Source organism: Muscardinus avellanarius (genome assembly GCF_963383645.1).
Source record: "Muscardinus avellanarius genome assembly, chromosome: 8".
Lineage (NCBI taxonomy): Eukaryota > Metazoa > Chordata > Mammalia > Rodentia > Gliridae > Muscardinus > Muscardinus avellanarius.
The window spans coordinates 24,973,439-24,985,505 of NC_137794.1; the positions used below are offsets into that span (position 1 = coordinate 24,973,439).

Sequence of the window (12,067 nt, forward strand, 5' to 3'; positions counted from 1 at the left end):
ATAGCTAAAAATAGAACTGGAACTGGTGAGGGTAGATGCTATCAAGTTTGTACTTTCCATTAAATATAAGAATGAGGTACAACAGAGGTACAAGGTAGATAGTTATTGATGAACTCTGTTAAATAAAAAATCATTTTAGACACAAATTTTGTCTTGGCTCATGGATACCCCAACTTTGATGTGAAAAAGGAGGCAATCCTGAATGCCCTGGAATCTCCCCAAGTTCTTTTGTTGCCTGCTCATCTGCTGTAAGATGTGTCTTCTGTGGACAATAGAAGACAATGCTTAAGCCAGGCATGGTGGTGCACACTTGTAATCCCAGCACTTGGGAGGCTGAGGCAGGAGGATTGTGGTTCATGGACAGCTTCAACTGCTATTGAGTGAGGCCCTTTGCAACTCAATGAGACCCTGTCTCAAAATAAAGAATAAAAAATAGGGCTGGGGTGTCTCTCAGAGGTAGAATGCCCCTGGGTTCCATCCCCAGAACTGCAGCAAAGAAAGAAAAAGAAAAGACAACACTGCTTTACACATATGCTTGTCTGAGAACTCAAAAGTGGTTGGGCTGAGAACCACCCAGGAGCTTCAGTGCAGAGCTGTAGCAGAAATGAGTTTATGGAAAACTACACAGATAACTCTGTACCGGATCATATAAGCTTAGATCTCCAGAAAATTTGTTATCCCCAAGTCATAATTTAATATTTGGTTATTGGCTTTATTTTAAGAAAGTGTTTACATTCACTGTGTGTCCTGGCCAGCATTCTCACAGCCATAATCTAAAGACCTGTTCATATAACAGAGGGGAAAGATTTATTTCTATGGTTTCAGGTTCAGCCCAGGTGAGGCAGGGACCACAGATCTCAGAGATGGAGGTGAAAGGAGAGGGAGAGCACATGGGCTATGTTCCTCACATCATGGAGGCCAGAGGCAAGAGAGAGCAAGGGGAGGGGGAACCATATATAATCTTTAGGGCTGCAGCCTCAAGGACTTGTACCCTCCAGCAACAGCCTACCAGCCCAGGCCAAGACCCAGATAAATCTGGGTTATCCACTGGATTATCCACTGCTGGGATTACGGCCCTCCAGACTCAGTCACATCAACTCCAAACACCAGTTTATAAACTCTTCAAGGGGCCATTCTATATATAACCTTAACACTGTGTAGTTCCTGAGATCATTTGGTAAGGAGAGAAATAAGACAGTCCTCAAGAAAACTTACTAAATCAAAATGATGTGGGAAAGAAGGAAAGGAAGGAGACTTTCCCAGAAACAGGGAGTAGCTCAATCTACATGTACCAACCAAATAAATGTGTCAAGTGGGGTATAAATATTACCAGTGTCTAGGAATAGCTAGGCAACACTACTCAATTTGGGGTGCTTGGACAATTTGAGCACAATGTAGGCAGTTTCCACTGAAGAGGGGTGGCTATTTAACTGAAATTCACCACCCCTCACAGCTACCTCTCACATCACCCCAACCCCAAGCTCATCGAGCAACCTTCTGATCACAGCAGTAGGGAGGACATGTTTGAAGATGTGAGCGTCCAGTCACTGGCATATTACATTGTAACTCAAATTTAGTAAAATGATTTGCTTTTTGTATATTTATTCATATCAGACACAGACAATCTTATTAGACACCGATAAGTTTCAGCCATTGCTAAGAGCCATTTGCCTACAAATTGTGAAACCAAATTCTTGAGGAATGGGGCTTCTTCAATCCTATGAACTCAGAAGGCACCATCGGTGCCTGGAACACACCGGAGCTCAGACAGTTGTTGAGTAGAATCATAAATGACATACATAAAAAAGCTAAAGAAGCTAATCCATGCCGAGAATTCTTGAAAACCAATGAGATTTTCCCTAAAGATCCCCAAATCTGTCTCCTTGCATTTGCCTTTGAAGTAAGACTTTAGCAAAGAAAATTGTTCATTAACTTCCTTTATGTAAGATTCATAAGGTAATTTCCTTCTAAATTTCAGTGCCAAAAAATTATCTACAGGCAAACTGAATGCTTCCTTTTATCAGGTGTAAAAATGCCATCACCCATCATCTCAATTTTGTCTTGGCTGCCAGGATTCAAAGATATATTTACATATAATTGCAACAAGGATTTTCTCTTCTAATAAAGTTTCTCTTTTTAATAATACTTGATTGTTTAATACTGTTGTCATAAATTTTGGTATACTGTTATTTTAAATTTACCCATTTTAAATATTATCTACTGACTTCCTATGATAAAAGACCTTTGCTTAGATTGAGACATTGCCTCCTTGCTTTCCCCATCTCCCAACACAGTTATTTACCATTTCAAAGTCCTATTGGTTACATTTACTTTCACAATTTTAGTGAAGCATAGTGAAGGAAAATTATCTCTTTTCTATCTATGTCAGGATTCCAGCTGTGGCTCTATATCAAAAGATGGTTTGATAGGAGAAAAGCATACAAATTTATTTACAATTTCATGTGACCCAGGCCCTCATAAAAAATGAAAACTCAAAGAAGAAGAGTTGAATGCTTATATACTAATTGGTCAGAGTAGTGTCAAGGGTTGAATCTGTAATGTCCTTCCTAAAAGACTCATGTCCCCAGTGCAACCACGTTCCAAGATGGAGCATAAGTAGGGGGCGGATCGCTGCCTACATAGTCTTGAGGACTCCATCTGTCTCTAGACTCCTCTCCCTCTCTATGTTTTGGCTTCCGAGAGCCGAGCACCTATCATCTACCATACCGTTATCATAATGCTTCTTCCTTGGAGCTGGATGACCATGGACTGAGCCTCCAAAATGACAAGCCCAAATCCTCTGCTAAGTTGTTCTTTTCAGGTACTTTGGTACCAGTGACAAAAAGCTGACTAAAACAAACAGTAATTGTGGACATGGAACAAGACTAAGGATGGGCTAGGGAAGGTAATGGTGAAAAAGTAACGGGAAAGAAAAAGGTTGACTTAATATGATTTGTGCAGATTTGGAGGCCATGGTGTTAAGAATATAAATTTCCTTCTGGTATTAGAGAGGTTATCTTTCATATAGGGGTTTTATATTCTGCTTTAAGAGACAGGAGGCTCAAGTTCTAGGATCACCTCAACAAGTAGTGAGATTCTCATCCACCTAGCAAGACTGTATTTCAAAATAAAATATAAAAATAAAATAGGGCTGGGGATATAGGTTGGAGGTAGAATGCCCCTGGGTTCAATCCCCAGTACAAATATATATATATATTATATTATATATATTATATATTATATATATATATATATAATATATATTATATATATAATATATATTATTATATATATATAATATATATTATATATATAATATATATTATATATTATATATATATATATATATAATGATTTTTAAAAAAAGCTAAGAAGTTGGTCTGACAAAAAAATAATCTCAAGAAGTAATGATGTGTATAGAGAACATTCAAGACAAATATAAAATTTACAAACCTCTGAGCAGCAAAATAAATCTCAAACAGGCTAAATATACATTCCTTTAATCAAAATATAACTTATGCAGACTTAAACCATGTAGACAGGCTTAAAACTTCTAACTAGCAAATTCACTTGTCAACTGAATAGCATCCATATGCAAGATGATATCCTCACCACTGGAACAAAGTTGAAAAGCCAGATGTTGTGTTCAGGAGTTGGCAATAAGTCACAATGACATAGTGCATAAGGCACAGGAGAGTGGGAAAAATCAGCATCTAACATTGCCCGAGGGACCTAAGGGAGGAAAAACCTAAAGAGATGATGTTTAGGTTGAGACTTCAAGAGTAAGGATTTTCTCAAGAAGCGAAGGAAGAAAAGGTCATCACAAGCCGAAGAAATAGCTCGACAAAGTGGGGGTAAGAGGTATCTCAGCCAAGTAGATAGCTTGTTAGTTTGGCTCTTATAAATGGTATGGAGAAGCCAGAGAAAGCTGGAGTCAGATAAGAAACACCAGAAAAGCTTAAAATAGCACATGAGGGCCTCAGAATTTCATTCTAAAATAATTTACACTTTTCACATCAAAGAAAGAATATAATCAGATTTGTATTTTTAATGTCAAGGAAAGGCTGGAAGGGCTCAAGACTTGGCATAAAGTCCAGTGAGGTAGTTCATGAACTGGTGTATATTCACGTATTAGTCTGCTTGGGCCACCATAACAAAATGCAATAGACTTGGGTGGCTTATAAAATAGAATTTTCTCCCCCACGGAGCAAAGAGCTGGAGTCCAAATTCAAGGTACTGGCAGGGAATGCTCTCTTGAGGCCTCGTCCTTAGCTTGCTGACCAGTGCCTTCTCAAAGGGCCTCTTCCAGATGTCTCTTATAAGGGCGTCAGTCACATTGGCTTTGGAATCCACCATGTCTCATTTGATCTTAATTACCTTTTTAAAGAACCTGTCTGCAAATAGTCATATTCTAAGTTACTGGGGGTCAGGACTTCAACGTATAAATTTTGGAGGGACAATATTCAGTCTATATCACAGTGAATAGCAGAAAGAATAAAAAGAAAGAGACAAGCTGAAGAATATTAGTAAAAATCAGTATGATTTGACTTGGGTGAGTTAGGTATACATAAGATAGATCTGGCTGATTTTGGGTTTAAATCACCAGGTAGGCTCAGTTTTGACAAATTTATAAAAAATAAAAATAAAAAAATAAGAGGGAGGCTTATTATATGCCCCCCCATGATGTAAATGGAGGCTTGGTTCAATTTTTAATATGTTGAAGTGAAGTTGTACTTTCTAGTTAACAGGTAAATAAATTTTCAGAGTTTAGGAAAACGTAAATGGCTGGGTGCTAATGGTACAGTGAGATTGTCTGAAAAGAAAATGTAAAATAAGAATAAAGCAAAATGAAATCTTGGTGAATAGCAGTAAAGGTTAGGCAAAGAAGAAACCAAGCATAGAGTTTTGAAGGCATATGAAAAAAGGCAATGGATGAGAATAGGAAAAAGTGGCACAAAAAATGGAGATGATTGTTAATTCTTAAATCTTTTCTAAAACCTGGCATTTAAGGATCGTGACAGGCTGGGTGTGGTGGCGCACGCTTGTAATCCCTCGTAATGCACTTGGGAGGCAGAGACAGGAGGATCGCGCAGGTTCGAAGCCAGCTGCATGTGCTGGCTTAGGAGACCCTGTTTCCAAATAAAAAAGTATAAAAAATATGTCTGGGAGTGTAGCCCGGGGGTAGTAGGGTTTCCAGGAACCCCAGTACCACAAAAAAAAAAAGGATCATGACAAACATTAGTAAATAAATATTATTATTTGTGATTATTTTTCACTATCAAGAATATATTCAAAATACTGTTGTTATACAGCTTTCACTATATCTTCTACAAATTTCAAATCTTTAAAATGAAAACATATCTCTAAATATGATGTCATGTATCTTAAAATTATCAGTACATATATTTCAGAAAACTTCCATTTATGTTGAAATATGAATCCTGTGGCCAAATATAGAATAAATGCTAATGCAGCAATAGATGTATACATGTAGCACTTATATATATATACAACATAGAAATATATGTGTGTGTGTGTGTGTGTGTGTGTGTGTGTGTGTGTGTGTATGCCTTAACTATTCTTACAGTGGTGGCAAGATATCTAAAAGATCAATATTTGAACAAGGTAACACACGTTAGAATGTCATGGTCTTAAGCAGTTTCAATTTTTTTTTCATGTTATTTACTTGAGTGGTACTAATGAATTTATGTAGAAAATTGGAAACAAATTGCACATAGGAGAAACATTTATTCATCAGATCTATTGTGAGTATTATTTTCAGACAATTAGATATAGATACTTTAAAATTCCACATCACTCTGAAAACCCTAAGGCAAGAATACAAGTGATTTATTATTATGTTTTTAAAAAGCAACAAAAGGAAATATTAATTCTGGAAGATTTTTAATCAGTTTAACACTATTATACATTAAAGAAAAAATTTCCAAAAACATTCCCTCAAAAAGCCAGTAGTTTTATATTTACATAGTATTATTATAGCAATTTTAAATGTTAATATATGATACAATAATGTTACTTCAGAAAATCATAAAAAATATAGTTCTTTTTAATGGCCATGCTCTCATTTTTTGATGAAAGCTAGTTATTTATCCTAATGTCACTTTAAAACTTTAAAAATGCATAACAGATATTCAGTGAGCTTTACAAAACCTGTAGGACAGGAGGCTGTCAGACAGAATGGATAGAGGGCTCATCATCACTTATGTCTGAATCTTCATCTACTCCTTCAATGACTGATTTCTTCCCTTTACAACAGGACACAATTAATCCAACCAAGAATACCTGTAAATTTAAATAAGCCATGTATTATTTTTCAGAAGTAAAATAATTCAGAAGTAATGTACTTAATTCAGTGGCAGTACTGCAATACAGATAAACTACCAAGATACACACAAGTAGTTTATACATTTAACTTCATAAAGCAAAGTCAAATCATGCCTGGAACACCTGTACTTACCCCAAGAAAGGCCCAGTTACCAAAATAGTATGCAGCACTAAAGAACCAGAACTTGTGAAGAAATAGGTATGTCCGGGTAACAATACACTGATCTGTAAAAGCAAATGGAGAACTATGGTAAGAAAGTTTCTTTCATATAACTGATCATTTATTCTGTATTTTTAAAACATTATTCCAGATATTACTGATAGAGGGCTAATATCAAGAATATACAAAGAGCTTAAAAGACTAGCAAAGACACTAGCAAAATAAATAATTCAATCAAGAACTGGGCAACCGAATTGAATAGACACTTCACAAAAGAAGAGAGAGGTACAAATGGCCAAAAGATACATGAAATGATGTTCAACATCATTAGGCATCAGGGAGACGCAAATCAAAGCTACACTGAGATTCCATCTAACCCCAATCAGAGCAGCAAGCATAAAGAAGTCAAATAACAAACGTTGAGGAGGATGTACGTAAATAGGGACTCTTCTACAATGTTGGCAGGAGGGAAAACAAGTTCAGCCACTATGGAGATCAGTGTGGAGAGTCCTTAGAAAACTGGGAAGGGATTCACCATATGATCCGGCTATACCACTCCTGGGTATCTTTCCAAAGGAGTTGAAATTAAGAGAACTACAGTAACATATGCAAACCCATGTTCATAGCAGCACAATTCACAACAGCCAAAATATGGAACCAACCTAGGTGTCCATCAACAGATGAATGGATTGCAAAATTATGAGAAATACACACAATGGAATTCTACTCAGCAATAAAGAACAAAATTATGTCATTCAAAAGAAGATGAAAAGACTGGAGAACATTATGTTTATTGAGATTAGCCAAGCACAGAAATAGAAGGAACATGTTTTCTCTAATATGCTTGAGCTAGGGAGTACGTGGAATTCCAGAGGAACTCCAGATGATGCAAGAGATCCTGAGTGGAGCCAGGGAGGAAGAAGGCTGAGGTTAACTAACGGACACACTACCTGCGCTACTAGGTTTATACATGTGAATATACCATTGTTAACCTGGACACTTAGTACTGGGAAAGATGGAAATGGGAAGGTGGAAGCGGACCAAGTACTATGTGAATATATGCCACTGTCAACATGGTCTACATTATGATGTGAGATTATAATGCATTAAAAAAATTATTAGCCAAAGCTAATGGGTAAGATCACACAGTGAGTGCTAGATAGGAATAGAATCTAGATTTCTCTCCCAAGCCTGCTCAATCACCTGATAAAGTGTTGGTTTGCCAATCATTACGACAGACTTTTAAAAAATTAAAGCCACCATTGTAATCTGGATCTTACATTGGCTAGTTTAATTTATTTGATATAGAAAAATAATTTTAACCTGGAATGCCACTTTATTTGTTTGTTTGTTTGTTTATTTATTTATTTTTAACGGTACTGGGCATTCTACCTCTGAGCTATACTGCCAGCCTCCCCCCCCCCCTTTTCTTAAAAGTGGTACTGGGGATAGAACCCAGGGGCTTTTCTACCTCCAGGCTATACTCCCAGCCCTATTTTATACTTCATTTGGAAACAGGGTCTCACTAAGTTACTGAGAACCTCACTAAGTAGCTGAGGCTGGCTTTGAAACTGCACAATCTTCCTGTCTCAGCCTCCCAAGAGCTGGGATTACAACTGTGAGCCACCACACCCAGCCCTATTTTTTTATTCATTATTCTAATTTTATTTTATTTTATTTATTTATTTATTTTGCAGTACTGGGGATGGAATCCAGGGGCATTGTACCTCCGAGCTACATCCCCAGTCCTATTTTTATTCTTTATTTTGAAACAGGGTCTCACTGAGTTGCAAGGGCCTTGCTAAGTAGCTGAGGTTGTCTGCGAACTGCAATCCTCCTGTCTGAAGATTTTATTTTTAAGCATGCTATTAAAGCTGATTTTGGTGGTACATGTCTGTAATCTCTGTACTTGGTAGAACGAGACAGGAAGAATTCAGGTTCACAGGAGGAACCCAGCCTCAGCAACACAGGAGATTCTCAGCAACTTAGTGAGACCTTGTCTTTTTTTTTTTTTTTTTTTAAAGGAACTGGGAGGTATAGCTCAGAGGTAGACAGCCCCTGGCTTCAATTCTCAGTAACACACACACACATGATATTAGATAGACAGTTGTTTCAACTCCAGGTAACATTACAGTTGCAATTAAAAATAAATCTCAGAACAAAACAGGGATAGGGGTGTAGCACAGAGGTAGAATGCCCCTGAGTTCAATCTCCAGTAAAACACACACACACACACTGATAAGCATATGTTTTTCTCCTTAAATAAAATACAAACTCTTAAAACAGGAGCCTATTCTTATTTTACAAGGCAACTCTTTTTCAGTCCATTATCTACAAAACATTATGATTTCTGCTATTTTTATCTAAAATGAAAAACAGTTAAACATCTCAAATGTAATTACAACACCAATATCATATCCTATTGTTAATTAAGAAAACAGGCCTTTTATTTTTGTTAAGGGTCTGTCTTCTTAGCTTCAATAAGTGCTATTTTTTCTTAAAATTGAGCTGGAAACTTTGTAGCCCAGTTTATTATATAATGGATCTAATATGCATTTTATTTTTTTGGAGGGTGACACATCATTTTCGGAAAAGTAGAAATTAGGGTGCATTTTACCAAAATATAAGACCTGTCATACTGATATTTTATAAAGATTTAGATAATATAAATCTTATGGACTCTAACCCTTTCCACTGTACTTCAACATTTATGTTTGAGCAGCTCAAAACCTAACTGGACAAAGCTATCTCTTCTTGTGGCGAGAAAACACATATTTTACAGAGAAGTGACCTCTTCCTTCCAGTAGGAAGGACCACCAATCTAATTCCTATCCTCTGATCCCCTAAGGCCTGCCCTCACAGTGTTTTTACTTTTTTTTAATCAACAGAAAAGTCTGTAAGGAATATTCATATTTCCTTAAGAACCCCAAAGCCATCAAGCAGCAGTGCTCAAGAAATATTTCTCTGCTCTCCTTTCATTAGCACCATAGATCACAGCTTTATACTAGGTGCTGGGAGTTGAGTCTACCAAATGAGACACCTAGAGAGGAAAGCCCTTCATCATTTACTCAGTTACAGAACTTACTTCATAAACATTGTTTTTCAATTTACCATTTTTCCATTAAGTATGTCTGCATGTTCTAAAGGGAAGTGGTGGCGCATGCTTGTAATCCCCGCGCTTGGGAGGCGGAGACAGGAGGATCGCGCAGGTTCGAAGCCAGCCGCGCTGGCTTAAGAGACCCTGTTTCCAAATAAAAAAAATATGAAAATAGGTCTGGGAGTATAGCCCAGAGGTAGAAGGGCTTCCAGGAACCCCAGTACCACTAAATAAATAAATAAATAAATAAATAAATAAATAAATAAATAAATAAATAATAAAGTACCTGTTAGAGGACACATTAATATTCAATATGACTATCGAACTAAAAATTTAAGATTGGAGAGAATGGCAGGTTGGAGACCAGTCTCAGGAACTTAGCAAGACCCTCAACAACTTAGACCCTTTTGCAAAGTAAAAAATAAAAAAGGGCTGGAGGCAGAATGTCCTGGGCTCAATCCCTAGTATGTACCAAAAAATGTTTCAAAAATTTTTTATCACAATAAAGAAAGAAAGAACATTATTAGTTCAGTTTTCTAATTTTTTAAAATTAAAATCTGACACGATTCTGAGGATTTTAAAACAAGATGGTTGAATATACCTTAAAAAGTAAAAGTATAGAACCCATGTTTTGCTCTCAGACACACCTGGAGGTGACTACAGTGTGGGCACTTTGCTATGTAAATGGTCACCAGAAGAGGCCTGCACACTTGTAACACAGGAATATCACTGCCTTTCTTCAGAGAATTGCTGCTTGGAAGACCAACTGAGACAAAGCAAAAGCCTTGTGCAGAGTGATAATTATATTGTATTTTTTCTTTTTTCTTTAAATATAATCTAACCCATGGTAAAGAATTCATTTCTCCATAGCTGCCCAGATGGTTGCAAGATGTGATCTTCAGATTTTAGAAGTACATGGCCAAGAGTAATGAGAAAAATAATTACTCAGGCATTACTATTATGACTACTCTGTACATGTTTATAATTTGTCTTTATATATAGTTAAGCAAAAGTGGTTTGAGTACAATTCAAATGTATTTTTTTAGTAAGAGGATATACTGCTAAAAAGTGATATTCCTTTAAATTAAAAAAATGAAGACAGAGATATGGGCTAGGTCCTATGCAAAAAAAAATGCCTGTTCACAATTGTATTAAAAATGAAAATGGTGCTGGGCGTGGTGGTGCACGCTTGTAATCCCTGCTGTTAGGAGGCGGAGACAGGAGGATCGCGCCTCACTGGCTTAAGAGACCCTGTTTCCAAATAAAAAATATAAAATAGGTCTGGGAGTGTAAACCGGAAGCAGAAGGGCTTCCAGGAACCCCAGTACCACCAAAAAAAAAAAAAAAAAAAAAAAAGAAAAGAAAATGGTATCTTCCACAGCTTAAATAGTACATGAACTTTACTGCACAAGCTAAACCTGTTTGAACTGCATCACTCAATACTGCATCTTCTCAATACTGAGAGTATTCTACACTTAAAATATAAAAGTTCTACTACTCATTTCCATATTTAAATATTTTCTTGGGAGCCAGAACTTGATAGAATTAAAAATTATAGGGCAGAACAAGGATGACAAGACAGAGGTTGAACTGAGAGAAACAAGTAAAATTAAATCCTTTTCTCCCAGAAGTCCAATAAGCCACTGAGTGACATCTTAAAATGGTTTATACTCTGGGTCTTTGGCCCAACAACAAAGCCTTATTTTAAATATTTTTCCTATCACATTATTTACATGTTTACCATTTTTAAAAGTTGTGGACTTTGACACAAGCTTTCTAAAGAAACAAAAAGAGTAAACAACATTGCTTGTATTTTGCTTTCTTGATGAAAAATGTCATGACTAAAAATACACATACAAGAATATGCAACAGCTTTTTATAGTTACTGTAGTATGTCTATTTTATTTAGTTATATTTATATGGAGCGGTGTATGCACACAGAGGAATTTGTGCTAATAGGTTCATACATGTTCAAGGGATGATTCTGCACTGAATACATGAAAAGGAGTTTGCTTTCCTTGCCACCTGCAGCTTCCAGTGCTCACCAACCCCTGATACCTGGGAGAACTATGGATTTCTTTCTACAGTTAAGTGAGAAAAATTATTTTAAATATTTTGAGCTTAGCATGACCTTTAAAGTAAGTTTCTTTTTCTTTTCTTTTTTTTTTTTTTAGGGTCTGGGGATGGAACCCAGGGGCATTTGACCTCCGAGCTACAGCCCCTGCCCAATTTTTTATTCTTTAGTGTGAAACCAGGTCTCACTGAGTTGCAGAGGGCCTCACTAAGTAGCTGAGGCTGTCCGCGAACCACGATCCTCTGGTCTCAGCCTCCCGAATGCTGGGATTACAGGTGTGCGCCACCACGCCCGGCTAAAGTAAGTTTAAATTGGTAGATGTTCCATGTAAGACTTGTGTTTTAAAATCAGAGATGTTCAAGACACTTCTGACTGTTGTTACTCAAAAAGA

General features: G+C 36.7%; 1 protein-coding gene across 1 annotated transcript in view; it reads right to left on the reverse strand.

Annotated features, from left to right (window-relative positions):
• Positions 1–6,189: 6,189 nt before the first annotated feature.
• The window catches only part of LMBRD1 (LMBR1 domain containing 1), a gene marked incomplete at both ends in the record, with an annotated part of 110,633 nt that continues 104,755 nt past the window's right edge, over positions 6,190–12,067 (reverse strand). Inside the window, 2 exons of the mRNA XM_080699980.1 lie at positions 6,190–6,303; positions 6,479–6,570. Of these exons, the coding sequence (XP_080556106.1) occupies positions 6,190–6,303; positions 6,479–6,570 (206 nt within the window). The remainder of the gene's footprint in view (positions 6,304–6,478; positions 6,571–12,067) is intronic.